At 39.6% G+C, this 24,059-nt stretch overlaps 4 protein-coding genes across 5 annotated transcripts in view; 1 reads left to right on the top strand and 3 right to left on the bottom strand.

Moving 5' to 3' along the window:
* Window positions 1-638, bottom strand: part of kbtbd12 (kelch repeat and BTB (POZ) domain containing 12) — a 4,753-nt gene extending 4,115 nt beyond the window's left edge. The window contains exon 1 of the mRNA XM_007551910.2: window positions 501-638. The gene's annotated coding sequence lies outside the window, so the exon portion shown is untranslated. The remainder of the gene's footprint in view (window positions 1-500) is intronic.
* Window positions 639-1,445: 807 nt separating this feature from the next.
* slc26a6l1 (solute carrier family 26 member 6, like 1) lies at window positions 1,446-10,926 on the top strand. The gene is made up of 19 exons (XM_007552620.2): window positions 1,446-1,610; window positions 1,696-1,835; window positions 1,985-2,095; window positions 2,784-2,959; window positions 3,042-3,206; window positions 4,464-4,616; window positions 4,952-5,034; window positions 5,122-5,269; window positions 5,372-5,485; window positions 6,141-6,218; window positions 6,337-6,432; window positions 6,511-6,617; window positions 6,741-6,810; window positions 6,900-6,992; window positions 8,242-8,352; window positions 8,535-8,966; window positions 9,632-9,686; window positions 9,766-9,911; window positions 10,101-10,926. The coding sequence occupies exons 1-19, from the start codon at window positions 1,471-1,473 to the stop codon at window positions 10,125-10,127; spliced, it is 2,445 nt and encodes an 814-aa protein (XP_007552682.2). The 5' UTR covers window positions 1,446-1,470; the 3' UTR covers window positions 10,128-10,926.
* Window positions 10,927-11,601: 675 nt separating this feature from the next.
* On the bottom strand, window positions 11,602-16,994 carry p4htmb (prolyl 4-hydroxylase, transmembrane b). Of its 2 annotated transcripts, none has more exons than XM_016671630.1 (9): window positions 16,260-16,994; window positions 16,094-16,175; window positions 14,975-15,167; window positions 14,794-14,873; window positions 14,331-14,493; window positions 14,064-14,249; window positions 13,781-13,871; window positions 13,510-13,633; window positions 11,602-12,665 (listed from the first exon to the last, which is right to left on the bottom strand). In XM_016671630.1, exons 1-9 carry the CDS (start codon window positions 16,599-16,601, stop codon window positions 12,448-12,450), a joined length of 1,479 nt encoding a protein of 492 aa, XP_016527116.1. In that variant the 5' UTR covers window positions 16,602-16,994; the 3' UTR covers window positions 11,602-12,447. The 2 variants fall into 2 exon arrangements, with proteins under 2 accessions (XP_016527116.1, XP_007551985.1); XM_007551923.2 differs by having other exon boundaries at window positions 14,794-14,890; window positions 14,977-15,167; window positions 16,260-16,993.
* Window positions 16,995-19,465: 2,471 nt separating this feature from the next.
* The window catches only part of LOC103138443 (myosin heavy chain, fast skeletal muscle-like), an 11,345-nt gene continuing 6,751 nt past the window's right edge, over window positions 19,466-24,059 (bottom strand). The window contains exons 23-39 of the mRNA XM_016669672.1: window positions 23,881-24,050; window positions 23,534-23,624; window positions 23,039-23,428; window positions 22,838-22,964; window positions 22,632-22,750; window positions 22,364-22,560; window positions 22,097-22,280; window positions 21,842-22,007; window positions 21,458-21,582; window positions 21,068-21,376; window positions 20,780-20,983; window positions 20,575-20,700; window positions 20,314-20,484; window positions 20,112-20,216; window positions 19,930-20,025; window positions 19,721-19,852; window positions 19,466-19,617 (exon numbers count right to left, since the gene is read on the bottom strand). Of these exons, the coding sequence (XP_016525158.1) occupies window positions 19,597-19,617; window positions 19,721-19,852; window positions 19,930-20,025; window positions 20,112-20,216; window positions 20,314-20,484; window positions 20,575-20,700; window positions 20,780-20,983; window positions 21,068-21,376; window positions 21,458-21,582; window positions 21,842-22,007; window positions 22,097-22,280; window positions 22,364-22,560; window positions 22,632-22,750; window positions 22,838-22,964; window positions 23,039-23,428; window positions 23,534-23,624; window positions 23,881-24,050 (2,733 nt within the window). The 3' untranslated portion in view covers window positions 19,466-19,596. The remainder of the gene's footprint in view (window positions 19,618-19,720; window positions 19,853-19,929; window positions 20,026-20,111; window positions 20,217-20,313; window positions 20,485-20,574; window positions 20,701-20,779; window positions 20,984-21,067; window positions 21,377-21,457; window positions 21,583-21,841; window positions 22,008-22,096; window positions 22,281-22,363; window positions 22,561-22,631; window positions 22,751-22,837; window positions 22,965-23,038; window positions 23,429-23,533; window positions 23,625-23,880; window positions 24,051-24,059) is intronic.

A 24,059-nucleotide genomic window follows, 5' to 3' on the forward strand; every position in this document is an offset into this window, starting at 1 on the left:
TAGATAGATAGATAGATAGATAGATAGATAGATAGATAGATAGATAGATAGATAGATAGATAGATATTGGCAGTGTGATTGCTCGTGCTTGAAAGTCCTGGTTGATATTTCCCAATCTGTTTACGCAAACATTTATATCCAATTACAAAAATATATATTCTTTAGCTAAAAAAGAAAAATATGCTGCATTGATGTGATTGGATTACTGTTTTGGATATAGTAAATTAGTCACATTGTTAATCTGTCATTAGATAATTACATAGAAAACAGTTTTTACATTCTATCAAGATATCAAGTTTCATCAAAATTAGGATAAATTCTAATAAAATATTTGACAAAAATGTAAATAGAAAGGCTAGAAAATCGGTTGTGACAATTAATCTTGTCATCGTAATCAAACTAATGTGTAAATTAGTCAAGCTAAACGTTTTGCATTCCACATAAAGTAATGCAGATGAGAACATTGTGTTACGTTCTGTTTGCTTGCGATAAAATCTTACCAAAGTCATCTGCTCTTCTTGACGCACTGAGTTTTCTTCGGTCTATGAAAGCCGGTAAATATCCATGTTTTTCTTCGGGCCACACGTGTTGTTGATGTTGCCGAATATGCAAGTCAGAGGACTCAGAGAGATCTGAGCAAACTCGAAGGCCAAGGTATGTAACCCCCTCCGGTGCTGCTGCCCTCTGAGCCGTTGGCCCAAAAATAGAGACAGTGTTGTTGCTGGCAGTAAGTGGGTCAAAGGAGTTTGAGTTACATAGAAAATGTAATATTTTGAAGCAATTGGGATGGCAAACGTGATCAAATTTGTTTTTATTTATAAATTGCTTTATTTGCCTTGTATCCCTACTTGTTGGGCATAATTCTCCTTCCAGTTTCTTCACCTTTGCCATGTGCATGCTACCCTAGAAGAGATTAAACCTTTGCTCTCAGCTCAGAGTCAGATTTCACGGCAGCGCTTTCCCAAGAACTGAGTACATCTTGTTTCTTCACAGGTTTCAGGTTTTTTTTTTTTTAAAAAAAGATTGAACAGTAAATTGTAGCCCTGATCATTTAGGCTACTAGGAACAACAAATGTCTTCAAATCCACAGGAGAACACACTTTTGAATTTGACACACTTAAAGGTTAATTATTCAATAAAGGCTTTCTGTAATAATGTAGAAAATGTTCCATGGCCTTTCACTGCCTTCCTTTTTGTTGCTGAGTAGAAATCTTGCCAGAATGGAAACACAAAGTCAACAGAGTTTATCTTTTTTTTTTTCCTGACATCCATTCCTTGTTCTGATCATTCATTAGTTTCAATGGCTCTGCCCACAGTGTCCTGTCTATAGTTAACCATTACACACTGCTGCATATAAAAGCAGATCCAGCTGTGCTCTGGGCATATCGAGGGGTTCATTGACTTTTGTGGACGGCTTGTAGTTTTTATGCATTTTCATAAATAGATCTAAGTTCTGAATCTGATGCTCAAATGGATTCTAGAGCACGATCTGCGAAATATAGAGTGGAGAGGCAAGTCTTGGATGAGCAGAGACTTGAAGAGCTAACAAGGAGAAAAACACTCTCAGAAATCCACAAACCTCTGACTGATCGTTTAAAAGACACCTTCAGGTAAAGGGCTTGCTGTGTTAAAATACATCTTTCAAATGTTTTGAAGGAAAAATTATTTTGAAAATGAACATTTCTACTTTCATAGGTGCACTCTGCCAAAGCTGAAGCGAAGTGTAATGAGCAGCTGTCCTGTGCTCTACTGGCTACCAAAGTACTCGGTGTGGGACTATGGGATGCCTGACCTGGTCTCAGGGATCAGTGTGGGGATAATGCACCTGCCACAAGGTATGATAATTCTAAATGGATCTTGGCTGCAAGTGATTCAGGCAATGATCAAGATTAGCTTAACCTGATATCCTTTTTGACATTTGTTTACCATTTATTTCTGTATTTATTTTTTTAAATTAAGCTAAAAATTATCGTGCATTTCACAGGTCTGGCTTATGCACTACTGGCTTCTGTACCTCCAGTGTTTGGGCTCTACACATCTCTCTATCCAGCTTTAATTTACTTCTTCTTCGGGACATCGCGTCATAATTCCATTGGTGAGGACAGTCTCAAACACAAAGCCCTTAGAATAAGAGATTTAAAAGCACTCAGCATGAATGTCAATTTAATTTGGGTCTTTGAATCTTTTTTTATTTTTTTTTATTTTTTTTTTTTTAAATCTCACTTTTTTAAAGTTCAGATTAAATTAATTTTAAAAACAATAACTGATTGTACAGGTTATAATTCATTATCAGATTTCTCTAATCATGATCACAGTTTTAGATTTTTGGCATAAAAGCTACATCCTTATTTTTTCTAAGCATGTAAAGATTCTCCACAAAGCATTTGTTTGTCCATTATATTTTATTTAAATTGAAATTCTGTTGAGCTGAAGATTTTAGATCATGGGCTTCAGTTTTAGTCAGTTTGGTGTAGAAATGACTCTACTGGGCAGTGCCACTGGCTTTTCTGTAGTTTCCAGTTCACAGCAGGGTCAAGCATCTTAATCTGTCATCTGAAGGAGAGTTTTTGATTCTTCCTGTGGAAAATACTAAGAGATTAAGGTGAATACATGTAATGCATGTGTATTTACCCTGTGTGGATTGGAGAAAATCTTTTTAAAAAATCAGACAATTCTTAAAATTCTTCATTACAATTCTTAGTTTTAAATGTCATTCAAATATGCATTTCTTGCTGAAAATGTTTATGTCACTGCATACACAGCATGTTAATTTATTTTTTTAGGTACTTTTACTGTCCTCAGCATCATGGTGGGCAGTGTGACAGAGAGACTTGCTCCCGATGAGTTTTTCTTGAAAACAAACGGGACCAATTTAACTTTAGAAATGGATGTAGCGGCCCGGGACGCTTACAGGGTGCAGGTGGCAGCCGCTACTACCTTCCTTGGAGGACTTATTCAGGTTTGGCAAACAGTGCAGAAAATACGAGAAACTCTTTTGCTTTTGCAACTTCCTGACCACATAAATGACTGTGTTCGTGTAGGTGCTGTTAGGTGTTATAAAGTTTGGTTTTGTGGGAACATACCTGTCTGAACCTCTGGTGCGGGCTTACACATCAGCTGCAGCAGCACATGCTGTAGTGGCACAACTCAAGTACCTATTTAAAGTTTCCCCGAAGCGCTTCACTGGGCCTCTGTCGCAAGTTTATGTGAGTATCATCATCTGCTCACTCTGGCTTAATGGGCTTATTTGAGCCAACATATGTGAGTACTCTTACAATTCCAACATATATGCAAAAAAAAAAAAAAAGCTAAAAATATGTTGTTCAAAAAACAACACTGACAAGCCAGACTTTATTTCTAATCTCATAAAATACTAACTGCCATTAAAACCATTTCTAAAGTCTGCGAGTTCTTTACAGCTCTGTACCTTTTTCAAAAATTCTGCACAAAGGTTTATAACATACAAACGTATGTAATTTTTAATTTGTAACTTTACAAAAATATGTTAAAGTATGTTTGCAGTGTCAGAGTCACATTTATTGGTGTGACAAGCATCAAAATACCATCAGCTGCTTCACAGCTTAACCATGAAATAATAAAATAACTGCAGAAAAAAAAGAATAAGTCCAATAAAAAGCGTAAGATATAACAGGAACATAAATAAAGCATCTGTTAAAAAGAAAGCCCAGTCATCTTTACTTCTTAATCTCAGAAAATCCAGAAACTCACTGTTTGACTGAAAGACTCACAATCTTTAGAGAGCACATAAATGGGAAGTGGCTGCACTATTTAAGACATTAAAGCTCATAGCAGCATTTTTAACTCACAGAACCAAACAAGAAGCCAAGGAAGACAGTTCATGACAACAAGAATTATATTTTATTTGTTTGTATCGGTTCAGACAAGCTGCAGGGTTCTGGACATTTTATAAATGCTGCAAGACTACCGTGTATAGTGTTGCAATAATCCAGGCAAGTGGTGGTAAAAGCATGACTAACCTTCTTGAGATCTTTAAAAGAAAGATAAGGCTTAACTGGAGCTGGATTTTATAGCACTACTACTCTGTTTATCTGACTTAGCTGGCTATTATTACGCCTAGATTTCTTGAGGAACCAAACAAGAAAATAGACTTTCTGGATCAACCGTTCAGTTTAACCAGCAGGTTGACCTCATTGCTGTCAACATAGCAATGGAAAGCAACATAATGCTTCCTGAAGATGAACTCAAGAGGCAACATGTTCAAAAATAAAAGCAGGAGAACAGTGGGGGAGTGTGTTGAATAAATGAGACTGCTGCATTAGCTTTGAAAGTAGTTGCTTCTTTGGTTTTACCTCAGACAAATAACAATAAATCACAATAACGATGAAGCAGCTTCTAGTTTAAAGACCTCTGTTTCAGCATTTTGGGGCCCACTTCGAAGGATTACTAACTTTCCTTCTGCTTCGTCTTGTTTCGATTTTCAGACTCTGGTGGACCTTTGCCTCTCGCTGCCAAAAACTCATCTTCCCACTCTGCTGGTCAGCTCTGTAACAATCGTTCTCCTGACTGGAGCGAAGGAGCTCAACTCGTTTCTGAGCACAAAGCTGCCGGTCCCCATTCCTGTGGAACTCATCACAGTCAGTGGATATAAAGACACACTCTTTGGCCTCTATTTGCTTTATCAACACTGTGTGTATGTGTGTGTGTGTATGCACTGCTCAGTGCTGCTGATGATGCATCAGTAAAAAAAAAAAAAAAAAAAGCATAGTTGCAGTGGAAATAAGCAGCTGATTCAGCAGTAATGGAAGGACTTCCACATTTATGCACTTCACTGCAGAAATCTGTGCTATATGGCTAATAATTAGGTCCACACCTGGTCCATGATTGACTATATTTCAATGAGTAATGTCTGGGGATGGAACAGTGTTGTGAAATATGGTTGTTTTTAATTAATGTCGTATCATTTCTTTAGATTGTAGCAGCGACTCTGTTATCGTCCACTATACACCTGAACAACAACTACAGTGTTTCAGTTGTTGGAGAGATCCCGAGTGGGTGAGTGTTTTGGATTTAGATTAGGCTGCTGTCATATATGCTGAGGCTTTTTTTTCCCACCACTTTTGCATTTTTCTTCTTCCCCAGTTTAAGCGCTCCCTCTGTGCCCAACCTGAGTCTTTTTGGAGACGTTATCGGTGACGCCTTTGCTCTGGCCATTGTTGGTTATGCTGTATCTATTTCGCTTGGGAAAACATTTGCACTGAAGCACGGATACAAGGTGGACAGTAACCAGGTGAGTCTGTTCTCACATCAAGCTGTTTAACCTATCTGCTTTTATTCTTCTTTTGTATTTCCTTGCATTATCGACTCATTCTTCTTCTCCACCGTGGTGCAGGAGCTGGTGGCGCTGGGTCTCAGTAATGCAGTGGGAAGCTTCTTCCAGTGTTTCTCTGTCTGCTCCTCCATGTCTCGAAGTCTCGTCCAGGAGACCACCGGAGGAAAAACTCAAGTGAGTAAGCAACAGCAGACAAGATTTAAATTAGCTGTATTTTCCCATTATAAGTCATTCTGCAGTTTCTGAAATAGAAAAGAAAACTTCTAGTTGCAAGCCAAAAGAAAACCCAAGCAAACAAATGAAACATGACATGTTTAAATGAGCTGTAAAAACACTTTTGTTTGCTAAAGCTTCTCCATAAGGAACAAAGTGAAATAGTTTTAAAGCAACAAATGACATGAGAATGTAAATATTACTTGTTTCTTCAAGGCAAATTATTCTGCAGGTGATACAGCACCTTACATTTTGCATTAAGTGGAAATAGGAAATTATTTCTTTCCATAAATATACGAAGTATTCAGTACGTGTTTTTCACCATTTGAGATTTTGCATACTGTTTTCCGCTTTCAAATTGTAGCATTTTTCCTAAAATATATAAATCAGGCATGTCATAAGTTAAATATACTGAATTATATTAAGAAGTAAAAGTGATTGTTTTAACTTGAATGGTTCTAGAATAAGTACTGTAAATGTCAGCTTCAGCAGTTTATTCAAATCTATTAATCCTTTTGTTTGTTCAACCTACTATATAATTATATCTAATTTATTCTGACAAAACTGACTGATCTGTTACACACATGTAATAAAACTTCTGGTGCCGTTCTTGTAGATGGCTGGAGTGGCCTCTGCTCTGATCGTACTGGTGACGATACTAAAACTTGGGATGTTATTCCAGGAGCTGCCAAAGGTCAGATATTTTCCTCTCTTTTACAACTGCAACATATTTGTCAGTTCGTATCCAGGACACAAGCGTTAGCGAGGTCACACTCTGGCTTAGGTCTAATTAAGTGTGTTGCTTAGTTTAGGCCGTCCTCGCATCGATTGTCCTTGTGAATTTGAAGGGCATGTTCAAGCAGTACTCTGACGTCGTTACACTGTGGAGGAGAAGCAAAATCGATCTGGTGAGATGTTGTGATTTGACAGGGACTTTAATGTTTGAGTGGCGTCATGACGGACCTTTTGATTTCTGCGACCCCCAGGCGGTTTGGTTAGTGACTTGGGTGTCAACGATGCTGCTGAATCTGGACCTGGGTCTGGCTGCGTCCATCGCCTTTGCTCTGTTCACGGTTACCTTCAGGACTCAGATGTAAGATTCTTCATCACCTTATGCAGGATATCCCACATCAAAGTGTTCTTCAGAGATTCGACACACTGTCCCACAACGCAGACAAATGACAAATAAATACATGTTTCAACTTCTGTTAATTAGGCCGACATACTCTGTTCTGGGAAATGTTCCTGGTACAGAACTCTATGTGGACATAGAGACACACAGAGAGGTGAGACAAACATGCAAAAAGCCAAAAATAGATGGGGGGTTTTCTGCTCTGGCTGCAAAATAAGCTGGTGATATTTATGTATGTGACAGGCCAGAGAGGTTCCAGGTGTTACTATTTTCCGTTCCTCTGCTACAGTTTATTTTGCCAACGCTGAACTCTACCTGGAGGCCCTGAAAGAAAAGGTTGGTCCTTTTTCTTTCTGTTCTTTTGTTAATTATCCAGTTATTTTTGTTCACACTATTTTGTTTTTTGACTTATATTGACAAATTAATTAGTTATTTTATTGTAAAAGACCAGAATTCAGTAATATTTTTATTTAAAGGATGTCGTTTCTTCTCTGACATGTATTTTCTGGGGCATGTTTTAAATATTTTGTGGCAACACCTCAGTCAACAACACAAAGAAACTACTTTGGTAATAAAGATAAGGTATAGATGAGATGCAATTCTTTATGGTATGATTTTGTAAAAAGCAGGAGTAAATTACAGTGTTTTCTCTCTCCTTCTGCTTTGCTGTAAATCTCCTATTATTTCCTCCAGGTTAAGGGACAGGCAAACAAACATTTCATCTTGAGTCACCAGCTAAGTCAGCCTAGATAGTTAAAACACTGCAATAAGGATATAAAACAACAGGCAGCTCAGCGTCTAGTCGACTTGTAAAAACACCAGCTGAGCTACAAAAAATTCCACTTCCAGAAATCTTGAGTTTAACAACCAGCTAGTTTCTTTTTGTTTCACATGTTTAGAGGTTCCATCTTTTCTGTTCAGCAGACTCTTAAAATCAGTTAAAGATCCATGCTTGCTCAGCCATACTTGTATAAAAACTATACTGGCTTTAGTTTTTCTTATGTTTGTTTTCTTGTGGATGTTTTTATGTTTCTCCTTTTATGACTCAAAAACTTCCTTTGTTTTTATGTTTTCCGTGTCCTGAGACTTTTATGGTCTTCATATCTTATCTTGTAGAATGTTTTGTGACTTTGTCTCAGAAGCACAATATTCATTCATTCATTCATTCATTCATTCATAGTTCTACCTTGGTTCCTTGGTTTAAATGTTCCATATAATCACTATGTTGGTAAATTTAAAGACAACTGATGTTGGATTTTTTTTTTAAACTTATGACAAAGTAATTTAACCCATATATCATGTTCAGGTCTGGTTAGAAAACATAAGATTATTATTTGATCATTTCTTGTTTATTATAATTGTCTTTCAGACAAAAATGAGTATTTGGTGGTTAAATGAAAAGTGACAAAGAATACTGAATGAACAACTTGAAGTAAAAATCGGGAGAAGATAAAAATGGATGTCAGATATTTACTTTAATCTTTTTTTTTATGGGAGTTTTTATAGCATATAAGTTTACCAAAACATCCATTTCTTGTTTCTGTTGTTTAACTGTGATGTTAATTTAATGTTGACCTGTTTGCAGAGTGGGCTTGACATTGGTAAAATGATTATCTATAAGAGGAGGCAGGAGGCCAAACAGAGGAGAAGAGAAAGGAGAGCTAAAAGACGAGCAAAGAGGCAGGCTAAAGGAGAGGTGGGAAATGTCCAGCATAAAGCACAAATGTTGATTTTTTTTTTTAAATTCTCGTTTTAATATTTGAATTTTTACTGTGAGGTTTATGGCAACTTAAATGCAAAAACAAGACATTCATAATATCTGCACTCTACACAGATTTAACCAAAGCTTAAACTACTCCCTTTTCTCTGATTATTCAGAAACGGGCACAGAAAGCAGCTGAACAGCATTCTGGGCCTCCGGAGATCTCAGTGGAGGAGGACGAGGCAGACGACTGGAGAGAGACACACATAGACATGACAGCTACAGAGGAGGAGGAACAGAGCCGGACCGAAAGGGGGAACGGGACAGTGTTTGTGATCCCAACTGCTCCCCAGACGCCCGACGGTTGCTCCAGGTGGGAATACCTCAAAGGAGGACATCCAGACAGCACCAGTTTGGGTTGGATGTCGGAGCTGCAGGACGGGGACACCACCACTCTGGGCTCCAGCAGCGAGGACACTCTGAGTCGGGATCTAGAGCAGGTGTCTCTCGGGTCTCTGGGGAAGTGGACGTGGGACATTCACTCCATCATCCTTGACCTATCCACGGCTAACTTCATTGACACCGTGGCCATACAGACACTGAAAAATGTAAGTAATAAAGAAATAAAAGAACCTGGTCATGTCCCTTTACTGGAAGGGTTTATTGACTGAGCTCTTGCTCAGCCATCAACTTCACGCTCTCTGCCAGTTTTCCCGTTCAATAAAAGATAAATTGGGCTCAGGCTGTACTAGTACTTGTTTTCCTCAGCAGAGCAATTAAGAAGTTCTTGTTGACGATGCCTTTGTGCAGTTTATTTGTTATTCTTTGCCACGTCCCGACTCTGAAAACATGAAGACTTCTTTATGTTTATGACAGGTGTTATGGCAGTCTTATGCACACCCCTTCAAATAAAGTGCTACCCATTATTGTATTAGACCGATACGAATTGAATTTGCACCAAATTAGATTAGAATTAAATGGATATAAACTAAATCTGTTTGTGTTGTGAAATACCTAATGATGACGTTTGGTGTAAATCAGCTCTACGAAACTTTTTTATGCTGTATATACATATTTAAATATTTTTTAAAAAAATTAAAGAAGGCTTAACATGTTATGGGCAATTTTACACTAGTACATATATATATGTACTAGTGTAAAATTTCACCTTGTTCTGTTTGTTTATTGCTGAAATCATCAAAATAAAATAAAAATATTTTAAAATTAAAAACACTGACTGAAGAAAACTCTCCTCTATTTTCTGTGGTAACAGATCTTCCGGGACTTCAGTGAGATTGATGTGGATATCTACTTTTCTGGATGTCAAGGTGAGTGAAACTCACTTTTCTAAAGCTGCTCTTTAAGAATTACATTTTGTCATCTCCTGACTCCCTTCCTTCTTTACAGCGTCTGTTGTAGAACAACTGGAGCGTGGTGATTTCTTCTCGGAAACTCTAAGAAAACAGCATCTTTTTGTGTCCGTTCACGATGCTGTGCTCTACTGCCTCAACCATCGTGGGGCAGCATCGCTTCCCAGATACGACCCAACGCAGGCGAGTAAAAGAGGATGATTCACAGGTCACGTGCAATGAGTCCAGAAATAACACACAAATATCTCACCATTCATTGTCTGTGTGGCTTTTTACAGTGATTACAGTTTTTTATTATTACTGGGTTTAAATTTCTGATGTCACACCCATGTTTGTTTCATGTACTGACTTTCTAAAACTTGTCTGTTACAGGCCCTGCAGTGCGGCACAAAATTTTAAAGGCAACAAGATATCAAACGAAAAGGAAAAGATGAATGTGAAGGAAGCTGTTAAATTTCATTTGGAGGTGAATGAACATGAGCAGAATGTTAATCAGGCATTAACTAGCTATATAAAACACACAGTGCAGTGCAGGAGTCAACGTTTATTTCTTCATGTTTTGACTTTTTTAATTCTTTAAACTTGTTGGTTCCAGGTCTTCTGGTGGATTTTTAGTAATTTTTTGGACTTTGTAACTCATGTTCTGTTTAGTATCTGTCTATTGTTTTTGTTGATCAAACTTCTAACTACATTGATTTTGTTCAAACAGCCGTCAGAACTGACAGAATGAACCTGTGTTGTTGTTACAGATAACACTAAACCTGTTTCAGATGTGATCTTTGGGCATCTTGTTACCAGCAACCTTTCACACATTTGTTCATATTTCTAAATCTTACAAGTTTGTTGTGTTGCACAAAACATGTTTATTTTTGCACCGATGGTATGGTTCCTAAATTTCAACATTAATCTGCAAAGAAAAAAAAATACTATAATAATTTGAAAAGTTAAAGTAGATTTTAATGTGATAGCATGTTCTCACAATGATTTTTTTTCTAATTTACTTAGATTTTTTTTTAACAAAAAGAAAAAGTCACAATTAGTAGCAACTTTAATGATTCCTGCAAAAAAAAATCTAAATTGGTACTCTTTAAGTCTAATTAAGTGCTAGATCAATTTTAACATTAAAATCATGATTTTATTCTTCCCTGGGCTTTAATTTTGATGAGACCCATAACCATTCTTCATCAAAATGGGAAAATTGCATGTGTTACATAAATATCATGAAGTACATGCCATTCATTTAAATCAGGAAATAACTGCGAGAGCAAATTAGCACCTCCTAAAAACAACTTTAAAAAGTCAAACTTTAACAACTCAGCCTAGAGCCACATTTATCTCGTCACTGCATGCAGTGGAAGCACAACGTTAAGGAAGATAAAAATGATCTTATAAAGCAACTGATGGAAAACTGCAACATTATGCTGCTGAAAAATATGTTCTATGAAATTCTTCCTATCTAATTTTTCATCTGAAATTGATAAAGTGCTGAAAGCTGAAAACTTATAATGAAAATGAACTGATCCTTTAGATACTGCATCAAATCTTCCCTGCTTCTGAAAGACGCAACTTTCAAATCCTGCTTATTTGATGGAGTTGAAGATCACACAGTGTAGAACATGCAGTCATTAAAAGGTACTAGAACTGGTCAGAATACATATGAAAAGCAGCCAAAGTCAAAAATTTGATTTTACAGATTAAAAGAAGGTCTGTTACCTCAGTAGAAACACATTAAGCACACAGTTTAAATCCTTTGCGCCTTGTACTTTTGCTTATGTCTTTGTTTTCATTTTATTGTCATGATAAAATGTTATTTAAGCATATTTAAAATATTGTTGGAAAAGAAGGATTCAGAGGACGGTTGAGTTTCATTACGTTTTAATGGAAGAGTGAGAGAGTGCATTTTTAGTAATTATTTAATAAATAAATAAAATTAACTCTGGACATCATTTTCATTCATTGTGCATTCTAGAAGTAAAACAGTAGTATTGTACTGAAGAGACATAGACAAGGCATCATGCATCACACCGAGAGGTGTGAGCTTCTTTTGGTAACGGCAGCTGTCACAATTTTCTAGTGCAAATGTTTGCTTGTAGCCACAGCAAAACCTTTTGAATTATGCATGCAAAGAAATGTGTCATTTTAAGTTAACGTGTGTAACATTTAGAGGAATCTACTGGCAGAAAGGCAAGATATCACAATAATATAAGAAACACTGTGCTATTATTGAAAAAAAAGAGAAGATGTTTACATATAGATTGTTTGAGTCGCATTTTTGCAGGTTCCTGCAGTATTTTTAGAGTGGATCAGACAAACCCTGACGATGTTTATAATTTTAAAAATACGTTTTCTCTTTGACAGCTGCTGATATTGACCTACAGGGTCTGAAAGATGAGTTTCAAAAAGGGGAGAAAAAAAAAAGAATCAACAGCATGCACTTGGAAACTTTGCCACTAGATGTCACTAAACCCTACACACTGTGAAACATTTAAAATGTACAATTCTTCCACAGGCTCTAGTGCAACACTCCTACAGTGGGAAATACAAATAGAATCATACACAAAATAAACAGACTGTTGTACAAAAGGATCTATTTCCCACAGTGAACTTGTTCCCTGAATAAATCTCAACTCTGCAAAATGGTCCAAAAAATGCTGTGCACAGGAAAGAGGAAGAGGTGGAGGATTTTGTTGTTAAACATATGAATGTATTGGTGTAGGAGCTACAAGTCCTGATGGATGCTGGGATTCTGTACGTCTGCATTCGAAGGCAGATCGTCGTCGTTCTCATCGTCTGGCAGCTGTGAAACCAACTGCTGGTAGCGAGCCTGGCGCTGGTAATCTGGATCAACATTGATCCATTTATTGGCTACCCACTTAGTGCCGCGGGTGACCACACAGCCTCCATGCAGAGCGTACTCATCCTGCTCTCCTACCCAACCTGACAAGAAAACAAAAACAGAGATGCTTGATTTACGTTTAGAGATGTAAACACCATAAAACATCCTTTCAAGGAAAGAGATATTCCTACAATTTTGAAAACAATTTTAATCAACATTTTCTTTGCTTCCTAAACTAGTATTGCAAGAAAATCTGGATTTAGTACAGGAATAAGAACATGTCGAATGTCATGAAAGTTTTGCACATTATTTGATATTTTCTGATATTTAGTTAATTATAGAGAATAAACACAAAGCCATTTTGTAAAAAATAAAACGGCTAACAATTCTTTGAAATCTTCCCCTGAACATTAATCAGCCCCAATTTTCTGAACTTAAAATGAGGGAAATCCTAGCTAATGCAAAATATGAGTGCAAAAATGCTGTTAATATCTAGTTCAAGCAAGTGATTTTGAAGCAGGAATTGACGACAGTTTGGTGATTTCGTGAGGCAGATGCAAAATCCAAAGTTCACAGCATCTCTTGTTGGGTTTGACATTTTAAAAATCTACAAGCAGACAAGTTATGTACAAATGCGGTAATGTAGACTCTCTGAAAGAGCAGTGGTGAACAATATCGTTAAAATAATTCAAGTGGTTAAGGAAGAAAATGCAACTAGATCCAGTGCAGTGAAGCCTTGGGCAAACCCTTACCTACAATATCAAATAGAAACTGGGGACAATAAAACATTTTAGGAACATGTGGAGTGAGAAAAAATGTAAATAAAATAGTGTTCAACAATGAAAACGTAACCTTTGAAACGAAAAACTTACATTTGAAATGAAATGGAATCGTTGCAAAAATTATTCCTAAAAAAAAAAAAAGCATGTGCTATAATTTCCGCACCTCTTCCATCGGAGAGGTAGTTGTACCAGAAAACAGCCATCCCTTTGGTGGGTTTCACTCGGAGGTTGCTCTTGTCACAGTTTCTTCTGGTGTCCATCAGATCCACATCATTCTGTATCAGAGACTAAAACACAAACTGGAACTAAGTGGAACAGTTTCCTTCATGCCAAGCACAACCACTCGCTGACAAACACGTGAGTTAGCACAGACGTGAAACCCATTCACTCTGTACACTTTTTTTTCCCAACTCTCTTCGGACACATTTACGCACCACTTCATCATAGGTCCTGTTGTCTGCCACAGGGAATGCGGTCTCCCCGCCCCCATCAACAGAGTTCAGGTAGAAGAGAACTGTGATGTACCTAAGTGTGCAACACAGGTTTAAATTGACACACACGTATGGTGCAAACGAACACGCACGCATGCACGTACAGGCAGCTAGCAAAACCAGTAGCAGACGCGCAACGTCGAGTCACACAGCTGTCACACTGCACAGTTCAGTAACGACGTCAGACAGATGAAATCCCAGCCGAACGTTTCTGTCAGTGCCTCACCTGCAGGAAGTCTCAAAGGGAGTGGAGGTGTTTGCTGCAAGGCGTGTGTGTGTGCATGCTGTTTCAGGGTAGACCGGCCCGCTGTCATGGTGGGCGTGGTAGTGTCCCCCCTCCTCATATCGAACCACCTGAAGTGGCTCACTCAGGTCCACTAACGCGGCCGGCAGCCGAGTGAGGCGAGTGACCCTTTAGTGGGAGAACAGCCAGCTCTAAACATATAGGGAGCAGCAACCTCTGAATCATCAGCTGCAGTTTAGACTTGCTCACCTCTCTTTGATTTCCTGGAGGACCCGATGGGCTCCTTTGCCCTGATAGAGCCAGGTGTGCCGGCTGTTCCGAACCAGCTGACTCCTTTTCACCCCTCGCTCCAGCAGGAAGCGCTGGAAGGCGTCGCTGCTCAGTAGCCGAAACTCTTCCTGGCTCAGCAAACCTATCACCATGACAACAGTAATTTACCAAAACACATTTGTACAGAAATTATAGATGAGTCCAACAAACCTCCATAAGGCTTCAAACTGGAAAAGACTATTGGAAATCCTTATGACTGCAAAGTTTTACAACCAAAGAAAAATAAAAAATAAAATTGCTTTATATAAATTGAATGATGTGAATGCTGATGCTGCTTGTTTCCTTCACAGTAGGTCTGAAACTCCCCCTTTTTATTCTTAGAGGAAATCTACATTTTCTTTAAAACCCAGCAGTTATGACGAAATACTACAGAGTTTCTTACCGTCACCATCCTTATCGGCTTTGAGCCCGTCATAAATTTCTCGCAGGTTCTCTGGAGTGAGCCAGATGCCGTCCCTCACTCTGGAATGAGTCAGTATCTTTGAGGCACAGCCGTAAAGACGGCGTGAGATATTTCACTCTTAGGAGAAATAAATAACTTTCAAATCCACAAGCTGACATACACCTCATGAAGCTGCAGCTGTCCGTCCTGGTTGATATCGAGAAGGTTAAAGATCTCTTCGGGGCTCAGGTCCAGCTCTTTCGCCAGCTCCTCTTGACCTTCTTGTACCATCAGCTGACTCTCCATCAGACCCTTCAGCTGAGCGAGCTGCATCACCACGCGGCACTCGTCCTCCGACAAAAACCCAGGGATCTCTGCATAAGGCAACAATATACATTTATAAACATAGATATTTCTAAAATAAATCTAGGTAGGTTTACATTTTGTGTTAAGATTTTTTGCTACAATGGTGCTTTGCTAATGCAGACCCAATTAAAAGTACAAAAATTTAGACCTTTCAAAACAAACATTAAAACAAGCCTAATGCTATCTTTGTATGTTCTTCGGTAATTGTTTTGGGAAACAAAAGTACTTTTAGGGATAGTTTTAATACACTATGCTTTTTATGGTGTATTAAATAAAAATACACCATAAATATTACTTCACTGATATTACTTTGAAGTATTGCTGCACTCGAGTAAACTTCACTGAATCAAGAACAGAAACATTCAAACCAAAATAATATTATAGAATATTATTCTAGTATGTTATAACATTATCATAATTAATATGTTTTCTGTTATACTTATTGACTATTAATTCAGGGTACCTGAACAATTTTGATGATTTCAGGCTCCCAGCTTTGTTGAAACAGTTTGTGTTTTGCTTCTTGTCCCAACATGATTTTGGAACATTAAAGGCCTGGAAGAGCAACTTTGTAATATATTTACTTGACTGGCCTGACCTTAACCAGACATGTCATCTTTAGGATAAATCAGGCCAACATCAGGCTCGGACTGATGAAGTGTCTCCTTGTCCAACATCAGTGTCTGACCTTATAAATGAGCTTCGGGGAGGAGGGTAAAGCGTTACCACAAACAATCTCCTAAACCTCGAGGAAAGCCTTCCTAGAAATTTCTAAGCATTTATAATAAGGTTGGACTGAGATCTTATTAAACCCTCATTGCCTTCATGTTCATGAAGGCAATACTTTTAGCAACTGTAATCTTGCAATTAACATGCAAATGTTTGTCCCTATGCTTGGCTATTAGAGGCTCCCATGGTTATTTGTTCTTCTCACCAAACAGCAGCGGTTTCAGGCTCAAAGTCTTCATCTCATGCACTCTCCCTGGCACCAGAGACACCTTCTGGACATGTCCCACCTAAGACATACATCAGCGCTACGTTTACGTGCAGCAGGTCAAATAAAAACTCAAAAGAGAGACTCATCATCGCATATCTCTCACTCGTATCCCCTCGATTCTCGTCAAGGAAACATCCCGCACAAAGTCGGGCTTCGATGGCGACGGACGTCGCGCTTCCGAGCGCTGGGGTTGGCCACCTCCGGTGGGAGCGTCGCTGCTTGAGCTGGCGTCCTCCTGCCCGCTGCTGTAGTGCACGTAAAACAGCAGCGCTATGACATTAATGATGTAGACATGAAAAAACACCATCACGACCACGAAGTACGAGCGGGAGCACACGCTGCTCTTGTGGCAGGGCAGACGATCGCAGGGCGGCCGGAGCGGCAAGGTCGGGCTCCCGGACGGAGACGCGTCCTCAGCGTCTGTGTTCTCCTGGTTGTCCGTCATTTTTGGAATATTAAAAAAAAACAAAGAGTTCACTGTTTCGTTGCAGCTAAAACCGTTGAGGTGTTAAAAGGGCAATCTGCGAGCGGTGTTTGCACGGAAGCAGTAGGTGTACTGAGTGACATATGTGGAGTTTAATTTGAAAAGGCGCAGAAAATCCTTTAAAAAGCGCCGATTAAACTAAGGTTCTTATCCGCTTATAGAGATCGGAGAACAGAAAAAAAAGACGCTTCTTGATCAACATAGTGTCTTTCAAGCAGCTGTCAAGAAGTGCGTGGTGATCTGCAGCTCCGCAGGCTCGGACAGTCTTGTTTACACTGCAGTCAGCAGCGCACTGCGCATCCCAAGCCAACGGTGGATAACACCTCACCTCCTCCTCACATGAACACCAGGAGAGGAAGGCTGAAGAATATTCTTCAGCCTTCCTCTCCTGGTGTTCATGTGAGGAGGAGGTGAGGTGTTATCCACCGTTGGCTTGGGATGCGCAGTGCGCTGCTGACTGCAGTGTAAACAAGACTGTCCGAGCCTGCGGAGCTGCAGATCACCACGCACTTCTTGACAGCTGCTTGAAAGACACTATGTTGATCAAGAAGCGTCTTTTTTTTCTGTTCTCCGATCTCTATAAGCGGATAAGAACCTTAGTTTAATCGGCGCTTTTTAAAGGATTTTCTGCGCCTTTTCAAATTAAACTCCACATATGTCACTCAGTACACCTACTGCTTCCGTGCAAACACCGCTCGCAGATTGCCCTTTTAACACCTCAACGGTTTTAGCTGCAACGAAACATTGAACTCTTTTTTTTTTTTTAATATTCCAAANTATATATAACGGCACCGATCAGCTCCCGCTGTAGACAGCAGCATGTACTGTCCAATGCTGACCTCTGGCGACCTAAACTAACAGCAGCATGTTCCCGTCACTCATTTCACCACGTTTTCAAAGTATGCATCAACCATAAACTTCAATAGCTTCTGTTGGGACTGTGAGAAGTATTGTGGGTGATTTTTTTTTTCCAAAAGGGATTGTTTTTTCATCGATCTTCAACATTATATACATATAGATGCTGCTCTCTGTGACATCTTGTGTGGTCACATTTGTTTGTCAATACTTTATTGAGTGCAGGGGGCACTTTTTTTATTCTGTAGAGTCATTGGCCATTTTCTGTATTGATCTCTGTAGGAGCAGCAACTTATCTACAGCTAAAAGGAAGTGATTAGATAATCAGGAAGGCCAGCTCGAGGACGACCCCTTGGCCCAGTGGAAGGGGTGGGAGACAGAAGAACTCTGGTTAAAATAGCCTCACTGACTGTTAAATAAAGTCTTGCACCCCATGCATGAAGCTGTTGCTGAACTGGAGAGTTTCTTTAGTGACAGACTGATGCATTCTAGATGCACAAAGGAGTCTTATCGATGGTAATTTTAGGATCTACAACCATCACTGCTCCCTACAGACTCAATCACTGTTTACATCCCTGGTGTTTTTTGCACATTCCTGCTGTATTTGCACAATATATTTAATTTATTGTAAATAGTTTCTTGGAGCTTTCTATGCAAAAATTAACACTCTATGTATATGTTTTAAGTAACCGTTCTCTTTTTCATTTTTCTTTAGGCCTTATGATACATTTAATATCTGTACTGTACTTTTTATATGTTGTAAATTTGACTTTATTGTACAGTCTCCTATTCTTTTTTCCCAGTTTTTCTATTTCTTGCTTCTGGTACACCTGAATTACCCCACGGTGGGACAAAAGCGCTGCCTTTGAATTCTCTTAGGTTAATATTTGCCAAGTGACACTAAGTTGTCCCTACAGGACCACTAGAGGGAGCCCGTGTACCACCGTTAGAGCAATAATGGTTCCAAACATCTTGACCAAAAATAATGTGCTTACTTTTTGTGTCCTTGAATTGACATTTTTATTTTGATAATTGCAATGGTGACAATAATTTTGTCACTCACAGACAGAATCAAGAAATTATAGCAGCAAAAATGAATAGCATGGGTGGTTTTGAATGATTTGTAGTTCTAATGATCAGTTCGTTCATAGTCTGGTGAGTTTTGCAGACAGACAAACTCAAATACATAGTGATTCTGTATAACCTTGTTTAGCGAGCACAGTAAATCTGCTTATGCCTATTTTCATTATTTGTATTTGCATCAATGCAAAAGTTTCCTATTCAAAGATGTTTTGGAAACGAAAAATAACCTAATTGGTGATGTTAGCTAACTGGCTCATGTTACAATTATTTGACACTGATGCAATAAGTTAGTCTGTCAGTACAGTAGTTGCTCTGTGTGCTTGAATTGGGTACTAGTAGTCATTGCAGCTGCTGCTTTCTTTAAATGGTGAAGTTGAAGTTATAATTTCAGGTTTCTGTTCTAAAGGTAACAAAATGCTTAAAATAACAATTAAAAGAAATCTGACTTTGGATCATATCTACTGAAATTGGCCTCTGTCTCTTTAAGAATCGTCTACCTCTTCCCACACTCCTTCTTCTGTACGTCATCACAACAATACTTCTCCAAGCTGTCCATTGATGCATGATCCACCAGGTGTCTACTAATTACTCCTGCCGCTAATCTGGTAGAGTTGGGTGGGGGAGGTGGAGCCCGGGTTGCTATGTGGAGCCAGAAGCTCAGCATGAAAGAGTCAACACTCCAGGTACGTTTTTAATGAGGGAATGACAATATAAAGTTAAAAAAAAGTTTTATATAAGAATCCCTTTCAAATTATCCCCAGTGGTTGATAATTATCTTACATTACCTGTTAGCATATGCTAATGTAAAAGCTTTGCAGTTACATGCGTTTGATGTGCTTTGTGTATTTTTAATTTTCTGTGTCAGTGAGGCATAAAGAGACAGAAAATTCATCAAACTCCGCTACTTTTATTGATTTGACAATATTAATGCATGCCTGACATGCTAAAGTCGGTGTGTAGCAAGTCACTCATATTGTATGATTCCTTGATACCACATAATGGAGACACGTTTTCTTCATCACTCCTCTGAGTCTTTGGCCTGAAATGGCAGGATAACAGTGATACTCTTCAGTACCGAGTCATCAGTTTTAAAGTCAAAAAGGTACATAAATGAGAGTTATGCTGGAAATTTGCTTTTGTACCTTGCCAATCTCCCGACTCTTGGCCCTCAGCTTGTTGACCTGGGACTCTGCGATGTCAGCGCGCTCCTGAGCCTCCTCCATCTCATGCTGCACCTTCCTGTACCTGGTGAGGTGAGCGTTGGCTTGCTCCTCCTGTTCAACAAGGCACCATAAAGTCAACTTCTCTATGCTTAAATATATTTTAAAACAAATAAGTTTAGTTTGCTTACAGCCTCCTCAGCCTGTCGCTTGTAGGATTTCACTTTCAGCTGCAGTTTGTCCACCAGATCCTGCAGTCGAGCAATATTCTTCTTGTCCTCCTCTGTCTGCAGTGCAAAATCAAAAGTTTCTCAGACTCTTTTATAATTTATGTTCTGTGTGTGTTATATTTGTTGTGGCCACAGCTGCTAACCTGATAGGTCAGCTCCTTCACTCTTCTTTCGTACTTTCGTACTCCCTTGATAGCATCTGCGCTGCGTCTCACTTCAGCATCAACCTCACTCTCCAATTCACGAACCTTAATGAAAGAAAAGTAAAATGATAGTAAACACATAAATACATTGTTGTAACTGAAAAAAAGAGAGATCTACGAGGAGTGTTCCCCTTTCACATACTCTAGCTTCCAGTTTCTGGAGCTGCTTCTTTCCTCCCTTCATGGCCAGATTTTCAGCTTCATCCAGACGGTGCTGCAGGTCCTTCACTGTGACCTCCAGGTTCTTCTTCATCCTCTCCAAATGAGCACTGGTGTCCTGCTCCTTCTTCAGCTCCTCTGCCATCATGGCAGCCTGAATTTTTCAGGAGACGGTTTTGTTGAAACGTTCACGTTCTGTTATGGAAAGCTGACTTTCGCATAGACAAAAATCAGCAGGACTCACATCAGTGATGGCCTTCTTTGCCTTTTCTTCAGCATTTCTTGCCTCCTGAATGGCATCCTCCACCTCACCTTGGACCTGAATGAAGTCAGCCTCCAGCTTCTTCTTGGTGTTGATAAGGCTGGTATTCTAAACAGTCAATAGTTAAAATGATGTTCAATAATCGTATGTTTGGTAATGTGAAGATGCTGATTTGATTATCAAATACCTGAGAGTGCAGCAGTGTAACACGCTCACTGGCATCCACCAGCTCCTGTTCAGCCACTTTGCGGCTTCTCTCCGTTTGCTCCAGAGCAGCTCTGAGCTCCTCAATCTCAGCAACCATCAGGTTGTTCCTGCGCTCCACCATCGCAACCTGCTCTCTCATGTCATCTTGTCCTCTCAGAGCCTCGTCAAGGTGCAGTTGTGCATCCTTAAAAATAAAAAACACATTAACAAAATGGCTGTCTTCACTCAAATATGAAGACAACCTCCTCTATTCAGTGAACTGTAGTACCTTAAGCTGTCCCTGAACGTTTCTCAGTTGCTTCTGGGCTTCTGCCGCCTGCCGGTTGGCGTGGCTCAGCTGTATCTCCATCTCATTGAGGTCTCCCTCCATCTTCTTCTTGATTCTCAGGGCGTCGTTCCTGCTCCTGACCTCAGCATCCAGAGTACTCTGCATGGACTCCATCACCCTCTGGCTGTTCCTCTTGATCTGCTCGATCTCTTCATCCTTTTCTGCAAGTTTTCTGTCAATTTCACTCTTGACTTGGGTAAGTTCCAGCTGGACGCGGAGAATCTTGGACTCCTCATGCTCCAAGGTGGCCTTACAAAAGAAATTAGCCTGTTAGTAACGATGAGCTCCAATAAACAGTGTATTGTGAAATTAGTTGGGTGAAACCAATACCTCTGCCTCTTCAAGGGAAGTTTGAAGTTCAGTCTTCTCTGTCTCTACAACCTTTTTTGATTTCTCTAGTTCATGAATGTTTTTTCCAGTTTCACTGATTTGCTCAGTCAGATCAGAAATTTCCTCTGCAAACAAAAAACAAATAAAATAGTTTTTTTGCTGAACACTGAACATATTGACTACATGGTACTTTCTGGGATTTCCTAAACAATGGTCTACAATATTACCGAAGTTTAAAAACAGAGCCAAAGGTGTGGAACAACGTATGAATGCATTTCCATGATTGTTCAGATACTGTTCACCTTTTAAATCTGGAACCTTTTATCAATTTCAAGCACTGTCACTAGTTTCATTACTTGACTGAAAATGTAAAGTTGTTCTTACGTTGCAGGTTCTTATTCTCCCTCTTCAGAGTCTCCAGATGGTCCAGAGCTTCTTCATAAGAGTTTTTCATTTTGAACAGCTCAGTACTCATCGAGCGAGCCTCTTTCTGAGCTCCCTCCAGCTCAGCCTGGCTCTCCTCATACTTCTGCTTCCACTCTGCAAGAACCTGAAAACACAAACGGGTCAAATATTTGTTGCCCATTGTTGACTTTGTGTCCCTCAGTAAGAACAGGACTAAAAAGACAACAACAAAACCTTGTCAAAGTTCCTCTGCTTCTTGTCAAGATTTGCAGCCAGAGCATTGGCTCTCTCCACGTCGATCATCAGGTCCTCCACTTCACCCTGCAGCCTCTGCTTGGTCTTTTCCAGAGAGGCACATTTTGCATTCACAGCCTCAATGGACTCCTCTGCATCCTGAAGACGCTGAGCGAGCTTCTTCCTGCAGAGAGTATGTTTGATTTAAAAAACATGAAATCCTTTGTAATTTCAAATCGGCATCGTAAGAGTAAAAGTTAGACTTACTTGGCCTCTTCCAGCTCCTCAGTGCGCTGAATGGCATCAGTCTCATACTTGGTTCTCCACTGAGCCACCTCGCTGTTAGCCTTGGACATAGCGCGCTGCAGCTCGGCTTTGGCCTCCTGCTCCTCTTCATACTGCTCTCTGAGCAGATCACAGTCATGACGAGATGACTGGACCGCATGAGCCAGAGCATTCTTGGCCTGAAAAGAGTGAGAGGTGTTTGCGTTCATCTGTTAATTAGTTTAAAAAATTGCAGTTTGACGGTGCATACTTTAACTTCTTCTTCAATACGCCTCTTAAATTCTTCAATCTGCTGAGTGAAAGCCTGCTTGCTCCTCGTCAGCTGAGAGATCAAGGCATCTTTCTCCTCCAGCTGTCGGCTGATTTCACCTAATTAAGTGAAACAAACTAACATGTCAACAAAAATATCTGTTGTGAGAAAGTTGCAAATACCAAAATATTGGTCAAAAGTTTTACCATTCTCTGTTTGCAGTCTTGCCCTCTGTAAGCCGATGTCATTCAGTTGTCGCATATTTTCTTCATTCTTTGTTTTCACTTCACTCAGTTGATCCTCAAGACTGCGACACATTTTCTCAAGGTTCCCCTTAATTAGAAAAAGGTGCGTTGACTCAAAGTTCATCTTTACAAGTGGAGTTTTTCAGTTCTACTGTAACCAACCTTTGCTTTTGCAATGGACTCCATGTTGCTTGAGAGGTCGTCGATCTCCATCTTGTATTCACTTTTCTCTTTCTCCAGCTTCTGTTTGACTCTCTGGAGGTTATCGATCTGCTCTCCCAGCTCCGCCACGCTGTCGGCCTGCTTCTTACGGAGAGATGCGGCCGTGGCCTCATGCTGCAGGGTGGCCTCTTCAAGGTCACGGCGCAGCTTCTGAAACTCAGCCTCACGCTTCTTGTTCATCTCGATCTGAACAGCAGTCGCTCCTCCAGCTTCCTCAAGCCTCTCGCTGATCTCCTCAAGTTCCCTGGAGAGATCGGCCCTCTGCTTCTCCACTTTGGCCCGAGCAGCTCGCTCAGCCTCAATCTCCTCTTCTAGCTCCTCAATTCGGGCCTTGCAGATTTTCAAAGAATCACAAAAGCGTCACTTAGGGCTGAGTGTAATAAAAGAGCAATGAATTAATCAAAGCTAGGTTAAAAAAAGACATTTTAAAGCAACCTGAAGTTCTTTTATCTTCTTCTGAAGCTGAACACCAAGCACTTGCTCATCCTCAATTTTGCTGAGAAGCTGACTTGTTTCAAAGTCTTTCCTGCAAAAAGACAAAAATGCAAACAATATAGACATATAATATTTAGGGGGGTTTATGTTGAAAAGTTATTGTTTTGCGTTAAGCAATATGTTACTCTAAGGTAGAACTTTGAATTCATACAACTTCTGATAGCATCAGTTGTCTTGCAACTGAGGGAAAATTTTGTTTCTTTAGGTTGTTGGGTTCACTGGCTTTTGATCGTCTTTGAAGTACACAAAGTATTAAACCAAATGTTAACTAATTCAGATTTACTGACTTCTTAATCTTCTCTTCAGACTGCTGCTTGTCATTCTCCAGATCCATTATGGTTTCCTGAGCCAGTTTCAGATCTCCTTCCAGCTTCCTCTTGGCTCGCTCAAGATCCATACGGAGTTTCTTTTCCTGCTCCAGGGAACCTTCAAGCTGGTGCAAAGAGAGAATCAGAAGTCAGTGATC

This window comes from Poecilia formosa, unplaced genomic scaffold, assembly GCF_000485575.1.
Source record: "Poecilia formosa unplaced genomic scaffold, Poecilia_formosa-5.1.2 Scaffold2, whole genome shotgun sequence".
Classification (NCBI taxonomy): domain Eukaryota; kingdom Metazoa; phylum Chordata; class Actinopteri; order Cyprinodontiformes; family Poeciliidae; genus Poecilia; species Poecilia formosa.

Coding starts and splice junctions, on each gene's coding strand:
- slc26a6l1 (XM_007552620.2), top strand. CDS start 1,471: ATGGATTCTAGAGCACGATCTGCGAAATATAGAGTGGAGAGGCAAGTC. Junction 5,486..6,140: donor CCACCGGAGGAAAAACTCAA/GTGAGTAAGCAA, acceptor CCGTTCTTGTAG/ATGGCTGGAGTGGCCTCTGC. Junction 6,618..6,740: donor GTTACCTTCAGGACTCAGAT/GTAAGATTCTTC, acceptor TCTGTTAATTAG/GCCGACATACTCTGTTCTGG.
- p4htmb (XM_007551923.2), bottom strand. CDS start 16,601: ATGACGGACAACCAGGAGAACACAGACGCTGAGGACGCGTCTCCGTCC. Junction 14,891..14,976: donor GACAGCTGCAGCTTCATGAG/GTGTATGTCAGC, acceptor TGTGCCTCAAAG/ATACTGACTCATTCCAGAGT. Junction 14,494..14,793: donor AGCCGATAAGGATGGTGACG/GTAAGAAACTCT, acceptor TCATGGTGATAG/GTTTGCTGAGCCAGGAAGAG.